We start from the raw sequence: 25,400 nt of genomic DNA on the forward strand, positions 1-25,400 counted from the left end.
TGTAATTACTAGAAAAAACAATTTTATTACAGTGGTTATTGCTTATTAAATATCTTGGACTTGTTCTCAGTATTTCTACCCTCCCCATGCTCCTCGCGTCCGTGCTTTTGCTTTATCCATCTGCGCAAATCTCGCACCATCCCACACAAACAGCCAAGCGTGGGTCTTCACAGCTCCCCCAGGAACCCAGCAGACGCGGGTCTCGCAGTCTTTCTTGCGAAGCTCTGCACCCCGGTACCAGAGCGCCTGGCAGGCAGCAGCCGATTTCGCTTTCAGCCTGGCCCAGGTGGCAGGAGGAGTGCGGTTATCCCAGGTTTGAGAGACACAGACGCTGGCAACCCCCCTCCGAACGGCTGTGGCTGCTCTGCTCTCCGTGCAGGTATGAAGCCTGCAGCAACCCAGCTGCTTCTTAAACTCACACAAATAGCTTAAAAAATAAAAATAAAACAAAACCCACCTTGCATGCTCCCACAAGGGAGGCTCAAAAGCGCGAGGCAGCTTTCTCAGAAAGGTGCTGGGGTACCGGGGTGCAGCCAAAGCCGAGCCAGGCAGGGTTGGAGCCGCGCTGTGTCTGCCTGGTGCCCCGTATCGGCAGTATTGGCACTTGTGGGGGAGCAGGGGCGCGTTTGGCTCCAAGTCTGGCAGGGCCTGGGGGGACCCTTTCCCAAAAGTCTCCCATCACATTTAGGGGGGATACAGGCAGGCTTTCTTCCGAGGTGAGCCGTGTAGGTATCTGTCATCTCTTCCGTCAGCTTTGTTCTGTTAGTTGTTGCGTAGAATCGCAGAAGGGTTTGGGTTGGAAAGGACCTTCAAAGATCATCTTGTTCCGTCGGCTGCATCCACAGGTGGGGATGTCTTTCGCTAGACCAAGCCCTTCAAAATTTACCTTTCTTATGCTGCATCCCACCCCTGCCTGCAGGGCGGGAAGGTGGCTGACGAAGGAAATGAGGTAGCTTGCCAAAAATGCCAGAAAAGCCGCTAATTCAGCAGTTGCACAGCTTTGCTGCCACGTGGGTGACCACCCTGGGACAGCACTGGGTGGCAGGTGGGGGGATATGGCTGGGCTGAGGACCGGGGCAGCCCACGGGGGTCCCAGCTCTGGCGAAGGGGGTCACACTCTACGGGCAGAGTGCAGGTCGTAGTCACTGTCGGAGGAATTGTCTGGCGGGTTGGAAGCTATGTGTGTGCCTTCCAGGGCTGTGGGGGAATGGATGCGGCTTGTCACGGCACTTTGGGGGTGCACCCCAGCCCCAGCACAGCCCCTCGCCCAGTGCTGGCAGAAGTCTTGCCACGATGCCCCTACCCGGGCGGTTCATCCCCACTGGTGTGTGTGGGAGGGGAGCCGGAGGAGCCATTCCCAGCATCCTACCTGGGTAAGCCGGGAGGTGGGAGCTCTTCTGGGGGGGCTGAGCGTACTCATTGTCCCCCCGTTGCACCCGCTGCCCCTCCGCCCGAGGCCTCAGGGTGACGGTGCTGTTGCGGTGGAAGGAGACTGGAAGAGATGGTGGGAGAGGGGTCAGGATGGGGGGTTCAGGGCTGCAGCCACAGGGTTGGGACAACACACCTGCCTCAGCACCCAGGAGGGGAAGGGGGCTGAGTAAGAGTGGGACCCACTCCTGCACCACCAGTCAGGGCTCGGCTCTCCCAGTTGAGTTAATATCGTGCCGATGAGTCAATGCGGCGGCAGGAAGCAGGAGCCAGGGCTGGGCGCTGCTCACACCTCCGCCTGCCGGTGCCTGCTGCAGTCAGGGGGCCAGCAGCCCCCCAGCCACCCCCAAACCCAGCCCCAGCCCCGCCGAAGGAGCACCACCGCGCTGCACCTCACCCGTCTGGTTGAGTCCCGTGGGGCCGATCCACTGGCGCTGCTTCTTTTTGGAGACTGGAAGGCAGAGGTGGGCGGTGATGGGGGGATCTCTCCCAGGAGCTGCCTGATGCCCCTGCCCCGGGCTTCGCTTCCTCCGGCTGCCTCCCCCCCGCCGGCCCCATATGCCGTCCCAAACAATCTCCCCTGCCTGGTAATCCCCCCACCGCCCCCCGAGACCCTCTGCCTGCTCTTTTGTGTCCTAATCCCTGCCACAGCCTGCAAAGCATCCCCGCTCCCTGGCCACCCCTTCTCTGTGCCCACACCTGTGGGGCAGGCTCGGGGACAATGGGGCAGGGGGGGATCTGTCAGGCTGAGCAGCATGTCCGTCTCCCAGCGCCACCCTACCAAGGAGCTGGGGGGGAGCGGCAGGGATGGATGCAGGGAGAAGCCAGCCCTCAGCTGCTGCATGGTGATGGCAGAGCGAGAAAGAGGAGGAGGAGGAGGAGGAGGGGATCCAGAGCTTGTCACCTACTTTTCTTCATCAGTCTCCTGTAGGCAGGAGGGCCACAGATGAGTGAGAGGATGCCAAAGAGAAGCAGGGCCAGGCAGATGCTCACGATGGTGCCTGCAGCTATGCCGGCGGGACGTGGCTTTGAGTCCTGGCCTGGGGAGAGGGGGGGTGTCACTGGATGAGACCCTTGTGCCTGGGCGGAGGCTGATGCTCGCAGCCTGAGCACGCACCGCCCTGCCAGGAGGGCTACAGGGAGCCTTGGCATGGCTTCCCCCATCCCCTGCCCCGAGCTCGCACCCTCTACCCATTCCCCAGGTGTCCAGCATGTGGAAATCCCAGCTCCCAGCATCAGCCAAGGATGCCCAGCAGCAGGTGCTGCCCATCCCCCATGGTCCCCATGGGCTTGAGCCCTGCACGGTGGCTTACACACGACTCTGGTCCGGGAGCAGGTCTGGGAGGGCTCAAGGCTGATGGAGCAGAGGTGCAGGGTGGGGACCCTGCAGATGACGCCCTTCGAGGGGGGGTCCCGGCTCTCGGTGCTGGAGGAGAGGTTCCCACAGCGCAGCTCCTGGCACAGCTGCCGGCCCCACTTAGCTCGCTGCTGCCAGTGGTCGCACAGCACCTGCCACTGCCCCTTGTGAAAGACTTCGATGTCCCCTTCGCAGGGCGTGGGGCCGGCCGCCAGCCTCCGCAGGGCCTGGGGCTGGGAGCCTGGGGGGCGAGAGGCAGGGGTCAGACCCACGGCAGGAGCTCGTGGCTGGCTGGCATGGCTCAGCATCCTGCTGGCGCTCTGGACCAATTCATGGCACAGGGATGCTCACGGCATCTCGGCTTCCCCTTGTGCCACAGGGCCAGGGGGATGCGCGCGCTGTACCAGGGCCACGTGTTGAGCTTTGAGCTGTCCCCATGCAAAGCGCAGCAGGGAAGCCCGCTCTGCCAGCTGCTGCGGCACGGCCCCTTAAACCCCCAAATCCCACAGGCAGGCTGCTAAGCTCGGGCAGATGGCAGAACCCGGAGCAAGCCCTCTCCTCACCCAACAGCTTGTCTCTCTGTGCTGTGGTGCCAGCACCAAGCTGCTCTGCGGGGAGATGCTCGTGGCAAGCACCCAAGAGGTGTGGACGAGCAGGGTGCTGGGCTCTGCTGAGATACCCTGCATGCCCATGCTGGATTTTGGGGTGCTAACATCGTGCCTGCTGCGAGCTGCTCTGGCTCCCCAGCTTTTCCTACTTGCAGCGCTGCTGCATTCGAAGCCTGGGGCTGGAGGTGCCGCTGCCAGGAACCCAGCACGCCGGGGAGATTTCCTGTTTTGCCTTTGCAAACAGGAGAGGATGAGTAGGAGTTGGGGGACGGGGTGTATGAGGCAGGGGGCTGTTGCTCTGCTTAGGGGATCCAGCCCAGAGAGCCCCGCGGGGCTGTCCCGTCTCGGAGCAGCCGGCAGTCCCAGAGCGTGCCGAGGGCAGCCCAGCGTGTGGCCGGGGCAAGCCAGGGCTCTGGGGAAGGAGCGGGGCCGTGCTGGGGCAAGCGCTCACCCGAGCAGATGATGAAGGCAGGTGCTTTCCCCCGCCGGGGACTGGTCCTGTTGAAGCAGTCGAGGAGCAGACGGCTCTCGCAGGGCTCCACCACCTCCCACCGCACCGGCAAGTGGCTTTCCCGCTCCGGCTTGGTGTAGCCGTGGCTGCTGATGGCGGTGCCACAGTGGAGAGTTTGGCAGATGCGGGTGGCCAGCTCTGGTGGGATGCCCTGGCTGCTTGCCACGGACCCCCACAGCCCCTGCCTGTGCAGCTCCACGAAGCCTGAGCAGCCAAAGTCTCCGTCCACCAGCCGCAGCCTGGCGGGTCCTGATGTGGGACAGGGGGGAAAAAAATCTCATTACCAACTGGGACGCCATTTCTTTCCATTATTGAGCAGAAAATCCCTGAGCTCACCACATATGAAGCTTAATTGCCCCATTGATGCTGCAGACATTATTAATGAGACCAGGCAATCTGGCAGGCTGTGCATGCCCCCTGGTTTGGCCCTTGCCAACCTGCTCCCCTCCACCAGAGGCGGGCAGGGATGGGGCTCTTACCGGTGGGCTCTGGGGTGGTGGGTGGTGGTGCCGGTGGCAGCTCAGGGGTGTTTATCTCCGGCTCTGAAATGAGAAGAGAGGGGCCAGGTTGGGGCAGCTGGTCCCCAGGGCGGGGAGTGGCTGGGGTGGGGGTCCAGGCTCACCGCTGCAGGTGAGGATTGCATACTCCGTGCAGTTTGCCGGCACCCAGCGGCACCCCACTGGGGTGTCCACCAGCCCCCGGCACCACAGCGACATGTGTGGCTCCTTCCCGCTGGCGAGGATGAACTCCAGGGGGTTGGCGATGGTGGGACCGCAGCCCAGCCAGTGGCAGATGACATCTGCGCTGGCTTTGCTCACGCTGCTCTGGCACACTCGGCTCCACCGGCTCTCCCACATCACCTCCAGTATCCCGGTGCAGCGGCAGCTGCTGCCAGTGAGCCGCAGGCTGGGCTCTGCGGGCAAAGCACGGGTGTTAGGGGGGTTTTCTTCTCTTTGCAGGGTGTTTTCTACCCAGGGCTGGAGAAGTCCTTGCTGGCTCATCGCTGCAGCCAGGCATGCTGCTGGGCACCGGCGTGGCAGCCAGGGCTTCTCACAGAATGGAGCAGGAAGGAAACAGGGTGTTGGGGGGTGCACGGGCAAGCGGGGGGCTTGGGGAGTGTGGGTGCCATGGGGCTAAGCTGGGAGACCCAGCCACACGGAGCCTGTGACGCAGCAGAGCCGGCTTCCCAGCCGAGGCAGGTGCCACGCTAACGAAGCCATGGCCGAGGAGCTGGTAACGAAGCCGCGGCGCAGTCCCCGAGGCGCTGCCCCCCCCCCAGTCTCACCTCCAGGGCTCAGAGTGGCTCCTCCATAGCAGGGAATGGCTGCAAGAGAGAGGGGGGACGAGGTGTCAGTCCTGCTCCTCACCCTGGGGCCAGCGGGACCCCCAGCCTGGGGCAGCAGCTCCTGGCTCTTGGCCTGTTGCTGGGTATTTTGGGGGCAGAAAGGTGATTCGGGGGGCCTTTCCCCAGCTTTATGCCTGAGTAAATATGCAGGAGCTGGCAATGGTGGCCAGGAGCTCCCCAGCCATGCCATACCCTGCCAACCTGGCTGTAATGATGGGGGGACACCTCTGTCCCCAAAGCTCAGCCGTGGGGACAGGCCCCCGGGTGCCTGTCCCTCGGCACCGGGGGCGGGAGGAGGAGGCTGGGTCGTGCTGGCTTTTTCCTTGGCAATAGAAGAGGATTTTCTGTTTCTCTCGGTGAATTTGTTCTCCCTCCTCCTCCTCACACCTTTAATTGAAATAAATAAATACAAACGACTTCACGCAACTGGCCATAGCGCTGCCTGCCTGGCTGCCCATCCGTCTGCTGGCGGATAATTATGGATGAAAAAAGACAGAGAAGGGCACCTGCTAATTACCCCTAACTAGCTAGCACGCTACTGGCAAGGAGGCTAAAGCCGAGCAGCAGTGGATGGTGCCGCCATTACCGCAGTGAGCCGGAGCGGCACGGTGCCTGTGCCATGGGGACCCAGGGGCAGCTGGAGCCAGCAGGAGCCAGCAGGGAACAAGGATGAGGGGACAGCACCAGCAGGGTCATTCCAGGGATGTGACGATCATCCGGGTGACCGCCAGTGCTGGGTGGGGAACGGACATTCGTGGTCCTGGCTATGGCGCGCCTGCGCTCTCCTCGCTGCCCACGTTTTGGTGTGGGCTCGGCAGCCCCACTGCTGACCACCAGCACCCAGCCTCCTGCCTGGTCCAAGCCCCCGTGCTTGGGGCTTGCCCAGGGGTGGCACGTGGGACCCCCAGCACGGTGCTATGAGTGAGCGGAGACAGGACCAGTGGTGAGCCCCAGCCACGGGGCTGAGCCCTCCAACATGCACAAGGCGGGGTCCCCGGGGCACCCTTGGCTCCAGAGCTGCTGGCACAGCGGGTACCCTCGGGTAAAGCAGCTGGGACCCCCACACCCCTCCGCTGCACCAAGCCCCTCAACCGTACTCACCCCACATCCACAGCAGGAGCAGCAGGCGCAGGGCGAGCGGCCAGGCTGCCATCGGCACAGCTGGCCACCTCCTCTGCCCCGGCACCGGCGGCTGAGCAGGAGGCAGCCGTGGGCACCGCCACCTCTGCTACCAGGCCCGGGGAAGGCAGCAAGGGGGGACGGGCAGGAACAGGCTGTTTTTCCTCCCTCTGTGGTTTTCTGCGTCACATCTATGCTCGTTTGAAGTCTCAACCTGGCAGCTGCCTCCCCAGGTCCCACTGAGTGCGAGAGCAAAGGGGAGAGAAATGTGGGGCTCAGCCCCCATCTCGGGGTCCCCCATCTCTGCAGAGGGTGCGAGCCTGGGGGATGGTGAATACCAGGTGCTGGGGGGCTCAGAGGGACCCCAGCTCTCCCTTGGGTCCCCACAACGCTGCCGGTGGCTGGAAGGCAGTGTGGCCAAGTGAGAGCCCGGGGCAGCCAGAGCTGGCACCCAAAGGAGAGCTGAGGAGCACGAGCTGGGGGATGTGGGGGGCTTCTGGGGGGTCAGAGCTGGCAGCATTCACCGGGGGAAATCCCAGCCCCCACAGCAGCTCCCTGGTGCCGGTGAGCTGTTTGGGGAGCCAGCACACTGGATTGCAGTGGGGAAAACCGGTGGCGGCCACTAAACTCAACAGCCCAAGCTCCCACGAGGGCTGGATCTCACCCTCGCTGCCACCGGGAGACCTGCGGCCGCTCTCACGTAACACCAACCCCTGCCAAAAATAGCCTCCCCTCGCCAGCAGCTGCCTCCCGCCTCCTCCTCGCCACCTTGCTTCGGCTCTGCCCCAGCTGCCCCGCCACCCTCACCGCTGCCTGCGGTCACCGCTCAGGCGAGCAGTGTCGCCGTGCCAGGGCAGGAAACGTGCTGCGCCGGGCGCTGCCCCTGCCACCAGCACCTGCAAAGGAGCTGATGCATGCCACGCTGTGCCATGTCACACCATGCTGTGCCATGCCATGCCATGCCATGCCAAGCCACCACATGCCCTGCAGGCCATGGGAGCGCTGCGATGATCCCACAGGATAGCGATGGGGGAAGGTTTCATCCAGGCATGTCCCCACTTCTGCCGGTTGCTGGCACACCAGGGACACCCTACACGCCTGCAAGGGCACGTGGGGCACAGGCTGTGATGGCCCAGGGAAGGGAGAGGCATTAATTGATTGTGCCCTAATTAATTCCTCCAAATCCAGGTCATGCATGCTAATGAAGTCAGCTGTTTTCCATTGACCCGGTGACATTTCTGCTGAAAGGAGAGTGCCTGGGGAGTGGGGCTGGGGGCATAGAGCTTTCTGGGCAGCTGGCTGAGGTTAGGGAGCCCTCCCATCCCCTCTTACTGCCCTGGGCTGCTGCCCGGAGCCCCAGGATGCTCTGGTCCCCAACTTTGGAGCTGGGGCTTGGCTCCCCTGGGAGTTTCCTGCCCCAAAACACTCTCTGGGTTGAAGATTTTCCATGACTCAAGAGGAAGCTCACTGGGGTGCGATGGGTGGCGGGCCGCTGTGGGCTGCCAGCCGCAGGCAGGGCCGGGCAGAGATGCTCAGAGAGGTTGCACAGAGATGCAGTTGATGCCGGCAGCACAAGCATCCCATCTCCAGCCAGGCCTCAGCATCCCTGGAGGTAACCCAGCTCGGCAGTCCCCTCCCGGCTCCTTTGGTTCCTTGCAGCCTCCACATCCCTTTGGCCAGGCAGAGAGGGGCTGCTGCCTGCCCCTGCCTGTGCTGGGCAGTGCTGACCACCCCCAGTGCAAGGCTGTGGGCTGCTCCCTGCAGCCCCTGCCTGTCCCAGTCCCCTCCCACTCATCCTGGGGGTTCTGCTGCACCCCCAAGACCAGCCTGGGGCTGTGATAGGAGCAAGCCCTGTCCCACAGGGTGCTGGGGGTCCTGGCGCTGCCCCCCACCCACCCACGCACTGGCACAGCTTTGGCAATGCCCTGGGAAAGGGTGCAAGCCCCAGACCTGCTCCTGGGCCAACCCTTCCCATGGGACTCAGCCCTGGGGTCTGCAGGCAGGAGCTGAGCCCCTCTTACCCCAAATCAACCTGAGGTTGCTGATTCACCCCAAGTGTCCTGGGACTCTTCGTCCCTGGGAAAAGTCTACCTCCCCCCTGTTATCTGAGGGTGCCTGAGCCCCATGGATGTGGGGTGCCCAGGGTCCAGACCTCCCCTCCAAGGCGTGGGTGGCTCTGGAAGCCCTGAGGTGCTGCAGGCGGGGTTTGCACCGTGGCTCGGTTAGAGCATCCTTGCTTGCTGCCAGCAATGCAAGTCAGCTCAGCATCGCCTGCATGCTGTGACAGATAAGGATGATTATAATATCTTTCCGGAGGGGTCGGGGGGGAGTGGGGGGAGTGCTGGGACGTGCTGACATGCCGCCTGCCCGTGAGAAGCCTTTTAAGAGGCAGGAGCTGCCTTTGGTGCGAGCAGGAATGGGCTTGTCAGCTGTCAGCACGCCGCTGTTATCCTAACGATGGTGGAAGTGGCATTTCCCAGCGCCTGTCAACCCCTGCAGGAGCAGCAGCAGCTCCAATAAACGGCTGGCACTGCTGTACCTGTCTTAAGGCCCTTTGCCCCGTGCCCTGATGGGAGGGGGGTTATCCCCCTCCCCTGGGGCAGCGGTACCCCCTGGGCATCAGCACGCTGCCCATCCATGCCACGGTCCGCTCAGCCCCGACATCTGCCCTTGCAAAGGTACCAGCCTCACTGCCCTGGCTCGGGGAGCCACGAGTGTGGCTGGGGGCACCCCCTGTGCCCACCCCCATGCCCGCTCCTGTCCCAGCTCTGCTCTCAGCACCTGTCTCCTTGCTCTTGCCTTGCTGCTCTCCCCTTTGTCTGGGGCTTTGTTGCTATTTTGGTGCTTCCTCCGTTGTTGCGGTGCGGCTCCTTTGTTCGGGGCCACCGGAGCCTCTCGCCTTGGTAAACAGCTGAAGGATGTGGCAGGGGGCAAATTTTCCACGGGGGTGGGTCTGAACCCCAGCCTCTGCCGAGGCTCCACCTCATGACGCCTGGGGAGATGGAAACCCTCTGGCAGGTGCTGGGGTGGGAGACGTGCCATTCAGTTTGGTTTACTGATGGAAGGAGCCATGTGGGGTGCAGGGAAAGCCCCAAGGACAGGGGGATGGAGGGGTCCCAGCCCCAGGGGTGATGGCTGGATGCTGTGCCCGGCTGGGTGCAGCACCCAAGCCCACCAGTGTCTCTGTTCTCAAGCTGTGCCTGGCACAGGGTGATGCCGCTTCGCTCAGGTGGACCATGGGATGCTGGAGGGGGGTATCCTCCCCTCAGGGGCTGTATCCCACCACCTGAGCTCTGGGTGAGGGGGACAAATCCACCCTGGGCTGGAAGCTGGCTATGTCCCACTTCCTGGCTTGGTATCTGCCCCACAGCCCTGGGCTGGGGTGAGAAGGGACCAGGACCACACAGCACTGCCACACAGCACCAGCCAGTGTACTTGGGATGGGATCCCAGTGCCTTCCCCATGAGCATCCCTCGAGCCCCCACACCGGGGATTACTGGCACAGTGGCCAGTGTGTCCCTGGGATGGGGAGGACCGTGGCCCGGTGGGGTGTGGGGAAACTTGGGGGTGTGTGTGTATCCATCGCTGTGTTGCCATGCAGTGGCAGGGATGGCTGTGGGGCAGCACCCCACGTCCCCTGCAGGGCCAGCCCTAGGGGCTGAGCACCACCCCCAGTGCCACAGGACACTGCCGTGGGCTGGGGACAGAAGATCTGGCTGCTGGGACCTGTGGCTGGTGCAGACGATGCTGCTCACCATGGCTGTGACCAGCCTGTCAGGGGACTGCAGGAAGGGACACCTCTGGGTCACTTATCCCTTGCTGGGCAGCTGGGAGAGCCCTTGGGAGCTCCCCTACTGTGGGGCTGGTGACCAGCAACCTGTATGGCTGAGGGACACGGTGGCCCACTGGGAAAAGCTTTTAATTGCAGCATACAGCCCGGTACATCTCACCTGCACCGAGCATCCACTGGGACCGGTGCTGGCACAGAGGAGACGGCGGCGGCATGGCAAGTCCATGGCCGCATGGCCAAGTGTCCCCTGCCATGACCCTCTGTCTGTGGCGCTCAGGCAGCCTCAGTAGGCAGAGCCCTGGATGTCATCGTAGTCACTGCCCTCAGAGCAGCTGGGGTCCTGCATGTGTCCCCCTAAGGGCAAAAATGGAGCTGGCCAGTCTGCAAAGGAGAGCACCCATCAGGCAGGCGGGCAGGGTGCAGGAGGAGGGTGCTGCAGGGGCAGGGGAGCCCTGCAGCCCCCAGTGCCACCCCACTCCTGCCCTGTCAGTGTGGGGTCCTCACTGGGGTCTGAGGACAGGTCTCCCGGTGGTTCCGTGTCCTGCACATTCTCATACCACTCCCCCGAGGAGGTACTGGAGCTGTCGGTGGGCTCAGGGTCTGCTGGAGACACAGGTACCCAGGGTGGGGAGAGCACTGGGGTGGGTGCACAGGCTGTTGCTTGGTGAGCTGGGGGAAACAGGGTCTCTTACTGGCATCCTCCACCCCTGCTCCCATCCCTTGGGGTCCCTCAGTACCATTCCATCCCTAGGACTGTCCCCTTCCCTGTTCCCCATCCCTGGGGTCTCTCCATCCCTGTTCCCCATCCCTGGGGTCTCTCCATCCCTGTTCCTCATCCCTGGGGTCTCTCCATCCCTTGCTCCTGTCCTTGGGGTCTCTCCATCCCTGCCACTGTCTCCATCCCTGCTCCGATCGCTGGGACTACGGAGCCCACGGCAGTGCCCACCTGTGCTGGGGTAGTTGCTGTAGTCATGGGTGGTGGGTGTTGCGTGCTGGCAGGTGCTGTCGGCAGCGGGTGGGGGGCAGGCCCAGGCATGCTGGGGGGGCACACTGTCATTGCAGTAGGGCTCGGTGGATGAGGAGGAGGAGGTGGAGGAGCTGCTCCCCCTGCCACAGGATGGGGGGCCCAGCCTGGCCGGCACTGCGGGGCACAGGGCTCCCGTTAGCCCCGGGCTGCAGGACAGCCACTCGCCCACCCATGGGACAGACAGCCAGTGCTGCAGGACAGAGGGACAGGCACCTCCATGCCATACCCTCCGCAGGGAACGGCTCCATCCCGTTCTGGCTGGGCATCATCGGGAGCAGCTGCTCGCTGGGCTGCTGGCGCAGTGAGTCTGCGGGGAGGGCAGGGAAGGGGCATCAGCGGGGGCACCCAGGGCAGGGCGGCAGGTGTCCCAGGGCTGGGTGGGATGCTCACTGTAGAAAGTGGAAAGGGCCACGGGCGGGTTGCTGCTGAAGTCATAGTGTTCGTAGTCAGAGTCAGAGTCGGAGTCCTTGGCAGTGGGAGGGGCTGGGTCTGGTGCGTCTGGGGGTGAGATGGGGATGGGGCAGACATCTACAGCCATGATCTCCTGCCCTACAGCCCCCAGGGGGGCAGTTCATCTGCCAGACCTACCTGGTCCTTTGGGAAGGCTGGGAGGCATGTCCCTGTAGTCATTGGAGGTCCCCGAGGGCGCACTGGGGTTCTGGGTGCTGTGGGTCACCAGGACCGGACCGGCTAGCCCGTGGGAGGACATGGTGTGGGCTGCGTGGACAAGGGGGGTGACCCATTCAGCTGCTCCATGGCACAGCCAGCCCTGCTCCCACAGCTGGGCTGAGCTCTGGGTGTGGGGTGGCCCTAGCTGGGCTGGCAGTGTCACCCCCTCCCTGGCCAGGACCCACCATACCCCCACAGGGGTGCCTTACCGCTCCTCTTCCTCACCCTCAGCAGGGTGGCAGTGAAGGCCAGCACGGTGAGCAGCAGCAGTGCTGCCAGAACCAGGCAGAGGATGAAGAGGGGCATGTGCAGAGGGGACTGTGTCCCCACAGCCAGGGAGCCTTCCTCAGCTGAGACAGAGAACAGACACAGCTCATGACACCTGAGGCATCCTTCCTCCAGGTAAGGAGGGCAAACTGGGTACTCCCTGCAGCCCCCCCAGACCCAGGTCTGCAGGACACTCACCGTGCAGGAGCGTGACGTTGGTTGGTGTCACCGTGGCCATTGGGGTTGGTGGCTGCAAGCCCTGGGAGCCTGGCAGGAAGGGACAGAAGAAGCTGGCTTGCAGCTCATCCACAGGGGACCCCCGTGGCCACAAGCAAGCAGGCAGCCCCCCACAACCACAGGGCCAGGTAAGGGGGGATCTCATACCATTACAGACCACGCCAGCCGCTTGGGACTGGTGGCATGGAGCCGATTTGTTGTAGGTCCACTGGCAGTGGGCCAGCGAGGGCTGCTGGCTCTCGCACTGGTAGAGCATCCTGCCGGGCAGCGTGTGGCCAAAGGCGAGCTGCCGGAGGGGCTCCCCGCAGCCCAGTGTGTGGCACAGCACGCTGGCCTCCAGCTCGTACCACGTGCTGTCACACACTGTGCTCCATGTACCACGGAAAAAGACCTCAACCCGGCCGGCGCAGCCGTCCCGGCCCCCGGAGAGCCGCCACTCCTGGTGCTCTGTGGGCAGAGAGCAGAGCTGGGGGTGCGCTGCCTGCACCCTGCCTGCACCAGAGCCCAGACCCTGCCCGATGGCTGCTGGACCCAGCACACACCAAACCCACCTGAACACACCACACCAGCATCTTCCTTGTGGCTGCAGTCATGCTCCAGCTCAGCCGGGCAGTCCCAGAGATGCTCCTCGTGTCCCTTGCAGCGCACCTCGTCCCGCAGGATGGGTCCAGTGCCCCGGCCGAAGGCAGCACCGTCATGGGTGCGCACAGCCCAGCCGCAGCGCAGTTGCCGGCACACAACGTCAGCGTCGGCCAAGTCCCAGGCGTCGTCGCACACCGTGCCCCAGGCACCTGCCTGCTCCATCTCTACCCGGCCCTCGCACCGGCTCTGGCCGCCGGCTAGCCGCAGCATGCCAAGAGCTGGCGAGGCACAGGGGACAGGGGTAGCGGTGTCCCTGGCACTGTCCCCCATGCCACTGTTGGCTCCATGGCATGCCATCACCCCCGGGTTCCCCACTCCTCACCGAAACATGGGTGCAAGGAGCCCTCTGTGCTCACCTGGTGCCACTGAGGTGTTTCCAGCCGCCCTGCCTGCTGGGGTGCTGCGAGGTTCCATCGGCTCCGTGGGGTCTGCAAGGAGGAAGGGGCAGAGGGTATGAGGGGCTGAGCCTACTGGGACCCTCCTCCGGGGCTGACCGGCCCCCCTGAGCAGGGAAAGAGGTGGCATGGTGGGGCTGATGGCTGTAGGACAGACAGATGTGCCACCAGATGGACACACACCCAGAGCCCTGCTGAGAGCTGGCAGACACCAAGGCGAAAGCAGGAGTGAGGCCAATGGGTATCGGGGGGGCACCCCCCCCACACCCCCCCTTTTTTTTTTGGCTCAGCCCTGACTCTCCTGGCAAAGCATGGGGACGCAGCGAGGAGCAGACGGTTTGACTGTGCCGGCGTGCCGGAGCGCCTTGCCGCTCCTGTGCCAGCCTCTGGGCACTCTGTGGCTCACAGATGGCAAACCAGAGGGACATGGCTCTCCTGCCACCCCCGCTCATAGCCATGGGGAGGGCAGGGGACAGATGAAGAGGGTGCAGGAATGTGCGTCCCAGTTGCCTGAAGAGTGATGCTGCTCCGGAGAAGGATTTCCAAAATGGCTCCCCAGGCTGCCACAAAATGGGCGGCACTGTGGGGAGCCCCCTTGAGCCCTGGCCGCATCTCTCTTGCACCCCTAAAAATCAGTCCCTGTGTCCTTACGTCAGCCCTTCTTGGGTGGGCAACATGCCCCGGGGCCAAGTCCTGGCGTGGGGTCTGCTCGCAGGCTGGGGGAGGCAGAAGGTGGCCGTAGCATGGCGGTACTGGGGCACACTCACCGGGGGGAATGCTGAAGTGTGGGGTGCCATTACGTGCCTGGGCTGCCGACACCGCTGCCTTCCAGCTCGCTGCCCCTGCCGACAGAGAGGGTCAGCCCGCTGCCCGTACCTGCCTGCCTGCACCCCCAGCCCGGACCCCTGCGAGTCTGTGCCTCCGGTGAGCGGATGCTGCCGCCGCCGCGGTCTCGTTTTAGGCTTTTCCCTCTCCCCAGCCACCCTGAGGGCACGGCACCATTTTGGGTGCAGGGCTCCATCCCATCCTCCCTGTCTCCTCTTTCCCATCCCTTTGCCTCAACACACAGCTGTAACCGAGCCCCCGCCGTTATCACCGGAAAAATCCACTGTTGGGCTCCTCCGGGAGGAAGGATTTGCCCCCCGGGGTGAGATGAGCTGCGCTCGCCATCACTGCCACCAAAACCCCACTGGTGGGGCGCGTCGAGTGGGCGTCCCGGTGGGCTCCATGGGAAACCATTGCCCTAACTGCTGGGCTCTGGCTTGGTGTTAAAAATGTTAAAGGAAAAGGTAAGGGATGAGTGTGGGAGCAGGGGTGCAGCAAGGAAGAGCCGCCCCGCAGTCCTGCTGGGCACCGTGCCTTGAGCCCAAGGCAGGCACCGGCAAAGGTGCGGGAAGGAGCCGTCAGCGGAAATAAAGGCAATGGCGACCGTCCCCCAGTTGAGTAGAGGCACTGAGGCAGCCATTTCAGGTGTGAAAACACTCTAGACCCTGCCGGGCCGGGGCGAGCAGGTAGTATCGTCCCCAGAAGCCATCCCAGGGCGATGATGCTGGTGACACCAGCAGACAGGGTGAGTTCTGGCTCCTGCTTGCCAAAACCAGGAGAGCATTACCCGGTTCCCACAGGGCCGGGGTGGGAGCTGGTGGGAAGGGTGGCCCCGAGAGCCCTTTTAGGGTCCCCAGAGTCACCGCCCCCCAAGCAGGGACACCCTTCCCTCGCTCCCACTGGGCACATCAAGGAGCGTCAAGCACCTCAGGAAGGCAAAGAGCTCAACTTTGCAGAGCTGCCCGCGGAGCATCCTCGCTTGGTGCTGAACCACCGCTGGTAACACCCCTCTGCACCCACCAACACCCCCTGCCCCGGGGAGGCAGCAGGGACCCGGCTCGGACATCAGCAGAGCCATCACCCTGGGGTCCCGGCACACTAAGAGGAACAGGGAAGGACAGGGTGGGGATATTGGCGTACCGTGTCCGGGCGCTGCGGCGGAGAGAGTCACCAAGAGCAGGCAGAGCCCCTCCATCCTGCTCAGTGGCTGTGGGGCAGCCCCATGGCACTTGGGGAGCCAGGGGGCGGGTGGTCCTGTCCTCTCTCAGTGGCCTGGGGACATGGTTCGGCTGTGGCCCCGTCTGCTGCCTGCTGCTCATGTGCCTTCTGTTCCCGGTTTGTGGTCGAGGGCTGCAGGAAGCCAGCTCAGCACTGTGGGGCGGAGGAGCGTGATGGGGTGGCTCCATCCTGCACACTTGTGGGGAGGAAGCGGGGGGTCCGGTGGAGGTGGGTTCTGCTCAGGGACCACACCACGTGCCTGCGGCATCCCTCAGGGTGATGGGAGCCATGGGGACCCGGTGGTCCCACCTGGGTCACACTCAGCACCTGGGGGACATGGGTCTTGCAGGAGCCATGATTTTCTGCTCCTGGCATGCCACTGTGTCACCGGTTTGGTACAGCATCTCTGGTGGCGTGGTGGGGCTCAGGCTCCCCCAAGCTCCGGGTCCTCCATGGGTGATGGAGCAGAGCGTGGGGCGCCCTCCTTTTCCTCCATTTTCTGGGGCTGAGGTGGGCAGGAGGGTGCTTGCGACACCACAGGCAGGTGTGACATGGCCGGTGCTTTTTGGTGCTGTCTGCTGGAGAGTCCTTCACACCCTGCTCCACCCCGTGGCACAAGGGAGCTGCAGAGGACAACTCATGGTGACTCCAAGATCTGCCACCCGGCTCTTCCCTTGCCCAGCTGCTGGTTATCACAGAGCTCATCAGGGCCCCCCAGTCCCGGAGAGCTCATCCCTCTGTCAGGTGGGGATGCCTGATGGCTGGGGACTGTCGGGATGCAGGGGGCCATGGGGTTGCCAGGAGCCATGGGGATGCTGGGGGCCGTGGGAATGCCAGGAGCTGTGGCCATGGGCTGGGGAGCTCTGCCTTTGGGGTCTTCCCCTGTGCCAGGGAGCCTGGAGGGGCTTGTTTGTGCAGGAGGGGGTGCAAGGACATGGAAGAGCTGAAGGATGCTTTATGGTGGCCCTGGGAGGCTCTGGTGGGAGCTGGTGGGTGCACAACATCCCCCAGCACACTTGGAGCTCTGACACCCCTATAGCAGGGGGAGACCCCAGCCTCAGCGAGGGGCTTTGGTGCGAGGACCCAGCAGAGCTGTGCTGGGCGGGTGAGCAAAGCCTCCTGAGTAAGGGGGGGTGCGTGCAGAAAGCTTTGTCAAGAAGCCACGGAGGCTGACAGGGATTTTTGCTTCTGAGCTGTCATACATGTCTGTTCAGCAGGAACAGGGAACAGGGAGCCAGGGAGGGACAGGAACGTGGGGCACCCACACGGTAAGAGGGACAGCCCGGAGAGGGGTTGAGGTGGTGGTGGAGAGCCAAGGCTGAGAGCCGTGGTGGTCCGGAGGGATGAGGCTGGCAGCTCCATGGACTTGATGTGTGGGGGCTGGGGTGGGAGCCAGGGTGTCCCATGAGATGCTGAGCTGCCTGCTGTGGGTGGGGGCTGGTGCCTGACCTGCCTCTGCCCCGCAGTTCCCAGATGCCTGGCTGCTCCTGGCCAACGTGGTAGTCTTGGTGGCCTTGGTGCTCCTGAAGGACCACTTCATCAACCCCTTCCTAGCCAGGCAGAGGCTGCTGCGCTCAGCGCTCTAGCGGATGGCCCTGGGCATGTTCTTCGGCCTCACCTCCATCCTCATGGCAGGTAGGACCCAAGCTGGGGTGGGAGGCTGCCACCAGCAAGAGCTCGGCGGGCACTCAGCACCCTGCCCGCATCCTGCAGGTGTCCTGGAGCGGGAGAGGCTGCAGTATGTGCAGCGCTACCAGGCAGTGCCACAGCCCACTGGCAAGGACCGCTACCCGGCTGCCACACTGCCCGTCTGGTGGCAGGTCCTCTGGTACCTGCTCATCAGCATCAGCGAGCTCCTTGCCAGCATCCCTGGTGAGCGGTGCCTGCTCCTCCCTGGTCCCAGGGCAGCCACCGCAGCCCCTCGCTGCGGCAGTTGGAGCTGGTGGAGGAACCCCAAAGGGTTTGTGTTTTTCCCGTGCTCTCTCCACTTTCCTGCATGCCCGGAGTTTGCCTGCACTGGGGGCCCTGAGTGCATGAAAGGAGCTGTCATGGCTTTCTTCTTGTCTCCAGGCTGGGCTCACCGCTGGCGTTGGGGCTGCTTGACCCTCCTCTTGCTGCCAGCCTGCGAGATGTGCTGCCCAGGGGACTACAGTGAGTGCTGGCATGGGGACAGGAGTGTCACCTCCTGCTTGGGGTGCCTTTGTGGCCAGTGGGGATTGGGTGGGGGACATGGGGGTGTCCTGAGGGCTAGCCCCAGCTCTGACCACCCTAACGCTGACAGGGAGCATCCCCAGCTGCCACATGGATAACTACTTCTTGCCGGCAGGGATCCAGTCGGTCACCTGCCTGCTTTTTGCCTGGATCACCAGGCGCTGCCACCCCCCCTTCCCTGGGAACAGGGATGCTGGTCCCAGCGCCAGCAGGGCAGGGGGGCCAGGACCCCAGGCAGCCAGAGCGGTCACCCCATCTTGGTGGCCCCATGGGTTTGGGGGAGCTGGGGGAATGGCTCAAGCCCCAGTGTGGGGCAGAGGGAAGGGGAAGGTTGGTGGGTGCCAGCTCAGCATGGGCAGCCTGCCACAAGCAGGGTGGCAGAGGGGGGGTGTCCCCTGCTATCACCCAGGGCATTTTGGGGCGGTCCCCAGACCACTGGGACAGACTGGGGGGCTGAAGGTGTGGAAATCCTTGTGGTTTTCCATGGAGGAGAGACACTGCTGGAGCTTGGGGTTGCCAGGCAGAGATGGGCTGGTCCTGGGTGCTCGGGCTGGGCAGGCAGAGGAGGAGGAAGGCAGCAGCCCCTTCCCCATGGCAGGACAGGGACGAAGGAGGTCCCTTGCCCCTAGGTCACCCCACCTGGGCCAGTGCAGAACTGGCCCCCGAGCCCTTCCCATGACCATCTCCCACATTTATTCCCACGTGGAGCCAATGCCAAGGGCACGAGCCCATTCCCAGGAGCCCAGCGGGCTGAGCCGTGCCTGGCAGAGCTGCTTCTTGCCAGCAGCACCATGGTGGTGCCCCAGCACCGCACCATCCTCCCCATCCCTGCTGCCCCTGCCCTGGGACAGTGGCAGGATGTGACCTGCCAGTACCCGGCAGCGGGGGCAGACAGCACGGCACAGGGGCTGCCTGTCTTTTTTAAATATTTTATTTTTGTAACAATGTCAGAATTAAAAATCTTCCATAAATAACAGCCCCTCACAGCAGCCCCTTCCCAGGGCGTTACAGGTAGAAAATGCCAGTCGTACAAAACGGATGCGTGGCCAGGGTGAAGGAGGGGGGAAGGCGCGTACCCCCCTCCTCCTCATGGCACAGGTGGGGTGGGGGGCATGGGACCCTCCCCGGGATCAGACCACAGGACTCATCATTATCATCATCATCATCATCACTATGAACACAATGTCGCAATGAGACCCAAAGCAGTAAGGGCACCCCGGCTTCCTCCCCGAGGCCACTGAGGTGAGGGGTGCTGCTGTGCACCCCAAGGAAGGGGGAGACCCCCCCGGCGGGCACCTGGGGCTGGTCCCTTGGGTGACCAGGGCTTGGGGTTCAGGCCACCAGAAGGGATGGGCAGTGGTCCCCAGGAGCAGCACAGCCCGCTGCCAGGCAGGGAAAAGGGGGGATGTGTGTGTGTCCCCCAGGGCGGCATGGGGAGGAGGTCGGTCCCTTACTGGTTTGCCCGGGCTGGGGGGCCAGGGGCTGCCCCCCCGGGGTCAGGAGCTGCCCCGGATCCTCTCCATGTAGCTCCTGAGCTCCTCGGGGTCCCGCAGCCCCATGTCCTCACACACCCAGCGGATGTCGTCCTCGCTGGCCACCAGGATGGACTGGACATTGGGGGCGGGCAGGGGGGGCTCCTCGGGGACCCGGGCAGGCGCAAAGGTGACAAATTCCACCCGCTTCCTCCGGCCGCCCCCCAGCGTGCCCCCTTCCTTGCGGGGCAGGGGAGCCCCGGGTGTCGGTGTGCCAGGGGGGGGACCCCCTGCTTCAGAGCCGGGTGCAGGGCCCGGGGGCACCCCGCAGCAGCAGCGCCCGGCCTCAGTGCCCGCCTCGGGGGCCGGGGGCTCAGGCTGCCGGCGATCCAGCTGCCGGCTCAGCTCCTCCTGGTCGGTGCCCAGCCAGACCCAGTTGTGGGGCTGGGGGGCTGAGGGGGCCGTGCCGGCATCCGGCAGCTCCTTCTGCTGGTACCGCAGGACAAAGAAGATGCAGTTGACGAGGAAGATGAAGATGGCCAGGCAGAAGACAGCCAGCAGGACGTACATGCCAATCTCCAGGTCCGTCACCCGCTCGGGAGCCTTCACCATCTCATCCTCCTCCTCTTCCTCCCTGCCCGCGCGGTCGTGGCCGTAGCCTTCCTCCTCCTCCTCTGAGGAAGACCCCAGGCCCTGGAGCTTGGTGGAGGCAGGTCCCACCCCTGCGGGGTCCCTCTGCCGCGGCTCGCTGGCTGCTGTCACTGCCTCCCCCGACATGGCCCCCTCGGCCCGCGGGAAGGGCGAGCTGGGCCGGGGGTGGCCACCGCGGGGCCAGGGGCTACCGGGGGTAGGTGCACGCCGGCTGGCTCCCACCTCGAGCCAGGCGGTGCCGGTGGCCAGTGCGGCTGCCCGGTGCCGGCCCCGGCGGCAGGCGTCGGGGGGATGCAGGCTGAGCTGCAGCAGAGACCCCCGCCCCGGCCCCTCAGCCACCACCCACGGGCGGGTGGCGGGGACACTGGGTGAGCCCCCCACGGTGGCCACGGCAGGGTCCAGCGAGGTCACGGTCAAGGCCATGTCCTGCCAGCCGTACAGCTCCAGAGGGGCCAGCGTGCGGTCAGAGAAGGACAGCCAGACGGACAGCGTCGCCTCCTGCCAGGGATGCCGGGTGGGATGGCACCGGGGTGGGGGGACAGGGCACCCTGGCACCCAGGATCAGCCCCCCACCCCTCTCACCTGCTTCGGGGCACGCAGGGTGACCGTCCCCTGGACGGTGGTGGTGACCACACTGGGGTGGCCTGGCTCTGCCCGCAGCATCAGGGACAGCCCCGACACCACCTGGGCGCGCAGCTCTGTCACCGTCACCCTCTCCTCCGACACCACCAGCATCTGCTCCCCCAGGATGGAGTCCGAGAGCGGGGAGCGGACCTGGGGGCATGGGGGGTACCTGCTGAGCACCCAGGCTTACCGCCGCTGTGCCCCCATCTTCTGCCACCCCCGCCCTGGTCCCCCAGCCCCTGCGTCCCTCAGCTCCCCCTGGGACCCCCTCCAGCCTCCCATTTCCCTCCCTCCATCCCCAGAACCCCCTCCAGCCCCCCGTTTCCCTCCCTCCTCCCCCAGGAACCCCTCCACCACCCCATCTTCCTCCCTCCAGCCCCAGCACCCCCTCTAGCCTTCCGTCTCCCTCTTTCAACTGCCAGGACCCCTTCCACCACCCCATCTCCCTCCCTCCACTGCCAGCCCCCCCCTGCAGGCCCCCACCTCCCTCTGTCCACCCCCAGGACCCCCTCCAGCCCCCACAAAAGACAAGCCCCCAAGCCTACCTCCACAGAAGTGACCCCAGGCTCTCGGCCGACCACCACGGTGCCCCCCTCCAGTGAAGCCACGCGGGGGTCCTGCACCCGGGTCTGGCTGGCCACCAGGTGGGTGACATCCAGGAGCCAGTCAGGACCGGGCAGGTAAGTGAGGTGACGGCCACCATCGAGTGGGTGGGCCACAAAGTGCGCCAGGACCTTCACCGCCGTCCGCTGGTACTGGGGCCGGCAGCCCCGTGCCCGCCGCTCAGCCTCCTCCCCGGGCTCCTCTGCCTCTGCCGCGGCACTGCAGGTAGTGGGGACACTGGGACATCGGGATGTGCCACGAGTGTGTGGGGGCTCAGCGGGGCTGGAGTGCCCACCCCAAGCACCATGGAGTTCAGTGGGACAAGGGTGCATCTCACGGGTGCCATGGGGCTCAGTGGGGCAAGAGCACATGTCACAAGTGCCACAGGGCTCAGCGGGGTGGGGATGTACCCTCTAACACCCATGGGGCTCAGCACAGCAGGGGGTGGTGGCAGGGTCCCCCCCGGGTGCTGGGCTCACCTCTCGGGGCCACCAGGCAGGCGCCAGCCCCGCACTTGCTCCAGCGCGGTGTCGCCCAGCTGGACACGCAGGGGCAGCAGCGGTGCCCAGACGGTGAAGCGCAGCGAGGCATGCAAGCGCCGGGACCAGAAGTCCACCCGTGCCCCCCGTGCCCCCCGGCTCTCCTTGCCCCCCACGAACACCGTGTCACAGGCATCTGAGACCTGGTAGGGGGACACGCAGAGGGGCAGGGGGAGCGGGCAGTGCCTGGGCAGCGGAGGGGATGCCGGGGGGGCACTGGGAGCCCCACTCACCTGCAGCACCTGCTTGTCGGCCGACTCGCAGCCCGGGGGCTCGGTGAGCTCAGTCACGCCGCCGCCTGCCTCCACCGCCACCAGCTTCACCGGCACGGCACGGGGGACCCCCGTCAGTGGGGCTGTGTTCAGGATCTCCAGCTCCTGTGGGGCAGAGTGGGGCTGAGCACGTGGCCTCATGGGGTCAGGGGTGGGGGCCAGGGTAGGGGGCACCCACCTGTACCAGGGGGACGAGGGCACGGACATCCCGCTCCGACACCTGGATCTCCCACACTAGTTTGTCCTTCTGGGCCTCGGGGTCCTGGCCGGGGTACTCCACCTGCCAGGTGAGGGGCCGCGCCGGTGCCAGCCCCCCCGTCCCATTCTCCACCGCCAGGTCCAGGTACAGGAATGTGGAGGAGTCGGCCACCCTGTGCCACCACATGGGGGTCAGGGCTGCCCTGTGTCCTCCAGCTCCCCCACTGGGCCATACTGGGATGGAAGCGGTGCAATGCATACAGGTGCCCCTGCTGCGACTGGGCCATACTGGGATGGGAGAGGTGCAATGCACAGGTCCCCCTGCTCCAGCTGGGCCACACTGGCATGGAAGCGGTGCAATGCACAGGTGCCCCTGCTGCGACTGGGCCATACTGGGATGGGAGAGGTGCAATGCACAGGTCTCCCTGCTCCAGCTGGGCCACACTGGGATGGGGACTGCCATGCTGGTCCCCCTTGCTTGGACTGGGCACTACTGGGCTGCACTGAGTCCCCATGCAGAAGCCCCCTCCCATACTGGGGGTCCCTAGGAGCCAGGGTGCCATACCGCTCCCTACCTCCAGCTGCCGCGAGCATCCCCGCTCCGCCGGCATGTCACCACGGCCGTCGAGTGCTTGGGGCCCCGGCTGCGCTCCAGCTGGGCGGTCCAGGCAGCGGGGGCCCCAGGGCGGGCCGCCACCACCTGCAGCCCCTTCTTCGCCTTGATCCTACCAGCAGATCCCCATCACACGCCATCCCTCTCCTGGCACGTGCCACCCTCCGTGGGGGCCCCCTGCCCAACCCGGGGGTCTCACCGGAGCGTCAGCTGGTCAGCGGTGAAGTTGTGCCGCAGGGCGAGGGTGGCAGTGAAGCGCTGCCCTGGGCGCAGCGTGGCGTCAGGCACCCGCAGCAGCACCTTGTCGTCCAGCCGTACCTCCTGCCGCCGCGCCGGCTCGGCCGCCCGCAGCTCCAGCATGCCCAGGTACCGCGGTGCCTCCCCACCACGGCTCCGCTCCCGGCCCCCGCCGTGTCCGCACTCCCCCGGCCCCACCACGCTGTAGTGCAGCTCGGCCGGCTCAGGGGGCTCGGGGCGCCCGGGGGGCTCAGCTGCCCGGCGGCGGCTGCGTGAGGTGGGGGATGCCGGGGAGAACCAGCGTGGGGGGATCTCCAGCTCCACCACACAGACGCCCAGGGGTGTCTGGAGAGGGCAGCAGAACCCTGGATCAGGTTGGGGGCCGAGCAGTGGGGACCCCCAGGGGGGTTCCAGCCTCGGTGGGTGGCACTGACCTGCAGGCGGCATGTCCCACGGGCCACCCGGCCACGGTGGTGTGCATGGAGGGTGACGCAGGGCAGGTCCCGCTCCCCCGGGTGGTCCCGCTCCCCAAGGTGGTCTCGCACCCAAGGGTGGTCCCGCTCCCCAGGGTGGTCCCGCTCCCCAGGCAGCCAGTCGGGACCTTGCAGGTGGAAGAGGACACGGGCAACAGGCTCAGCCGGGGACACGGCGCTCTCGAGGGGGACGGCACGGATGGCCCAGGCTGCCGAGCCATCCTTTCCCAGGGGGGTCTCGGCGGGCACCTCCTGCAAAGAGACGAGGCTGGTGGCGGGGGGCCATGCTGCCCCGGGGTGTGGGGGCGGCGGGGGCCGTGTTACCTGCCGGGTGCTGAAGGGCGGGTAGGTGGCCTGGACGAGGGGCTGCGCAGGGCCGTGCCGCAGCAGCAGGTAGCTCTCGGTGCGGGCGCGCAGCGAGGCGTTGGCGGGCAGGTCCCGGTCCGCCCGCTGCAGCCGGTAGTACTCGGGCACGCCGAGCACCTCCAGGGCTGCCGGCAGGTACACGGGCTCGGGGGGTTCCCCGTCACCCCTCGCTGCCAGGACAGGAGCTGTGTCACCGGCCTCGGGGGCCACGTGGTGTGCCACCCCTGGGGTGCCAAGCGGGGGTCTCCATGCCCACCCCCGTGGGTGGCTGGGGGAGACACGGCATCCCCAGGCACCCCAGCCCCCCGACAGGGTCACCCCAGCACCCCAGGGCTGAGCGGTGGGGGGCAGTGGGGATCCCCCCGGCCTGGCTGCACCCCGGTGCCCATCAGGCTGCCCAGCTGTGCCGGCGGCGTGGGCACCCGCTTCCCCGGTGGGTGCCAGGTCCCGCTGGGTGGGATCCAGGATCAGGGCAGCCAGATCACAGGGATCCCCGTGCGCACGGAACAGATCCCGCCGGGATATCCCGGCAGGGCTTACCCACTGGTCAGGGACAGATCCCACCCGATCTACAGCTCCCCGCGGGCATGGGAAGGAGCAGCTCCCCGGGCAGATCGCAGGGACCCAGTGAGCAGGGGGAGGACTGAGGCAGATCACGCGTTCCCGTGGGTCGGGGATCCCCTCGGACTGTAAGGATCCCGCGTGGATGGGGAGGAGATCCCCTCACAATCCCCCCGAGATCACAGCGGATCCCACGGTGCTTGGGGGATCCCCTCCTGATCTCGGGGGATCCCATGCGGTGGAGGGCGAGCGGCTCTTCTCCGGCTCGGAGAAGGTCCTGAGTGCGCGGGGGAGTGGATCCCCTCGGGATGGCGGGGGTGGAGGGGGAGCCGGGGGAGCGGATCCCCTCGGGATCGCGGGGACGGAGGGAACCGGGGGAGCGGATCCCCTCGGGATCGCGGGGACGGAGGGAGCAGCTCGCGGCGATCCCGAACGCAGGAATGGGGGGCAGGTCGCCTCGGACGGGGGACGCGTGCGGGCGTGGAGCCCGGCTCGGGTCTGCCGGCGGTGCCGGTGCCGGTGCCGGTGCCGGTGCCGGTGCCGGTGCGGCCGCACTCACCTGGGGCGCAGAGCAGGGCGGCGGCCAGCAGCGCCAGCCGGGGCCCCGGGGCCGGTGCGGGGGCCATGGCCGCGTCCGTGCGAGCGGCGGCCGCCGCTCCCGTCCCTCCGCCTCCGCGCCCAGACAATGGGGCCGGGGCGGGACCGGCACCGGCGCCGCCTCGTCCCGCCGGGTCCTAAACCCCGGCCCTGCCCGCCCCGCGCGGCGCCGGGCCCCGTTCCCGCCCCGCTCCCACAGCCGCCCCGGCCCCGGGCTGTGCCGCGCCGAGCGCCGCGCCCTGCCCTCCCGCTCCCCACTCCATCCCATCCCCATCCCCATCCCATCCCCATCCCTATCCTCTTTCTCATCCTCATTACCGTCCCCATCCCCATCCTCATCTCCACCCCACTCTCCATTCCCATCCCCATCTCCATCTCAATCCCCATCCCTGTCCCCATTCCCATCCCCATCTCCATCTCAATCCCCATCCACATCTCCATTCCCACCCTGCTCCCCATCCCCATCCCTGCTCCCTGGCTCACTCCCCGTCCTGTCCTACCCCCAATCCCCATCTCCATCCCACTCCCTATCCCACTCACCATCC

At 65.7% G+C, this 25,400-nt stretch overlaps 3 protein-coding genes and 1 long non-coding RNA gene across 13 annotated transcripts; 1 reads left to right on the plus strand and 3 right to left on the minus strand.

The window, feature by feature from the left end:
• On the minus strand, window positions 1-6,832 carry CD5 (CD5 molecule). 5 transcript variants are annotated; one of them, XR_008734101.1, is made up of 11 exons: window positions 6,351-6,832; window positions 5,190-5,636; window positions 4,527-4,817; window positions 4,384-4,446; window positions 3,845-4,153; window positions 2,742-3,026; window positions 2,337-2,468; window positions 1,826-1,879; window positions 1,370-1,492; window positions 458-1,197; window positions 1-277 (listed from the first exon to the last, which is right to left on the minus strand). XR_008734101.1 is itself a non-coding variant. In XM_055721854.1 (11 exons), exons 1-11 carry the CDS (start codon window positions 6,400-6,402, stop codon window positions 1,112-1,114), a joined length of 1,629 nt encoding a protein of 542 aa, XP_055577829.1. In that variant the 5' UTR covers window positions 6,403-6,830; the 3' UTR covers window positions 1-1,111. The 5 variants fall into 5 exon arrangements, 4 of the variants coding, with proteins under 4 accessions (XP_055577829.1, XP_055577828.1, XP_014134763.2 ...); XM_055721854.1 differs by having other exon boundaries at window positions 1-1,197; window positions 5,190-5,228; window positions 5,442-5,636; window positions 6,351-6,830; XM_055721853.1 differs by having other exon boundaries at window positions 1-1,197.
• A 3,438-nt stretch (window positions 6,833-10,270) lies between these two features.
• CD6 (CD6 molecule) lies at window positions 10,271-15,560 on the minus strand. Of its 6 annotated transcripts, none has more exons than XM_055721858.1 (13): window positions 15,361-15,560; window positions 14,163-14,237; window positions 13,357-13,428; window positions 12,910-13,218; window positions 12,506-12,805; window positions 12,320-12,388; window positions 12,064-12,204; window positions 11,774-11,875; window positions 11,576-11,683; window positions 11,412-11,492; window positions 11,105-11,299; window positions 10,663-10,827; window positions 10,271-10,539 (listed from the first exon to the last, which is right to left on the minus strand). In XM_055721858.1, exons 1-13 carry the CDS (start codon window positions 15,413-15,415, stop codon window positions 10,442-10,444), a joined length of 1,770 nt encoding a protein of 589 aa, XP_055577833.1. In that variant the 5' UTR covers window positions 15,416-15,560; the 3' UTR covers window positions 10,271-10,441. The 6 variants fall into 6 exon arrangements, with proteins under 6 accessions (XP_055577833.1, XP_055577835.1, XP_055577834.1 ...); XM_055721860.1 differs by having other exon boundaries at window positions 10,271-10,512; window positions 10,663-10,758; window positions 11,774-11,902; XM_055721859.1 differs by having other exon boundaries at window positions 10,663-10,758; window positions 11,774-11,902.
• Window positions 15,561-15,791: 231 nt separating this feature from the next.
• On the plus strand, window positions 15,792-17,631 carry LOC129736914 (uncharacterized). The gene is made up of 3 exons (XR_008734105.1): window positions 15,792-16,182; window positions 16,905-17,073; window positions 17,152-17,631. It is a non-coding gene; the product is annotated as an uncharacterized LOC129736914 (long non-coding RNA).
• Window positions 17,632-18,564: 933 nt separating this feature from the next.
• On the minus strand, window positions 18,565-25,046 carry TMEM132A (transmembrane protein 132A). Its single transcript, XM_055722870.1, has 11 exons — window positions 24,818-25,046; window positions 23,656-23,867; window positions 23,293-23,583; window positions 22,821-23,203; window positions 22,584-22,733; window positions 21,989-22,181; window positions 21,772-21,915; window positions 21,479-21,681; window positions 20,942-21,218; window positions 20,355-20,546; window positions 18,565-20,270 (listed from the first exon to the last, which is right to left on the minus strand). Exons 1-11 carry the CDS (start codon window positions 24,882-24,884, stop codon window positions 19,146-19,148), a joined length of 3,237 nt encoding a protein of 1,078 aa, XP_055578845.1. The 5' UTR covers window positions 24,885-25,046; the 3' UTR covers window positions 18,565-19,145.
• Between the last annotated feature and the right edge of the window lie 354 nt (window positions 25,047-25,400).

Source organism: Falco cherrug, chromosome 10 (assembly GCF_023634085.1).
Source record: "Falco cherrug isolate bFalChe1 chromosome 10, bFalChe1.pri, whole genome shotgun sequence".
Classification (NCBI taxonomy): domain Eukaryota; kingdom Metazoa; phylum Chordata; class Aves; order Falconiformes; family Falconidae; genus Falco; species Falco cherrug.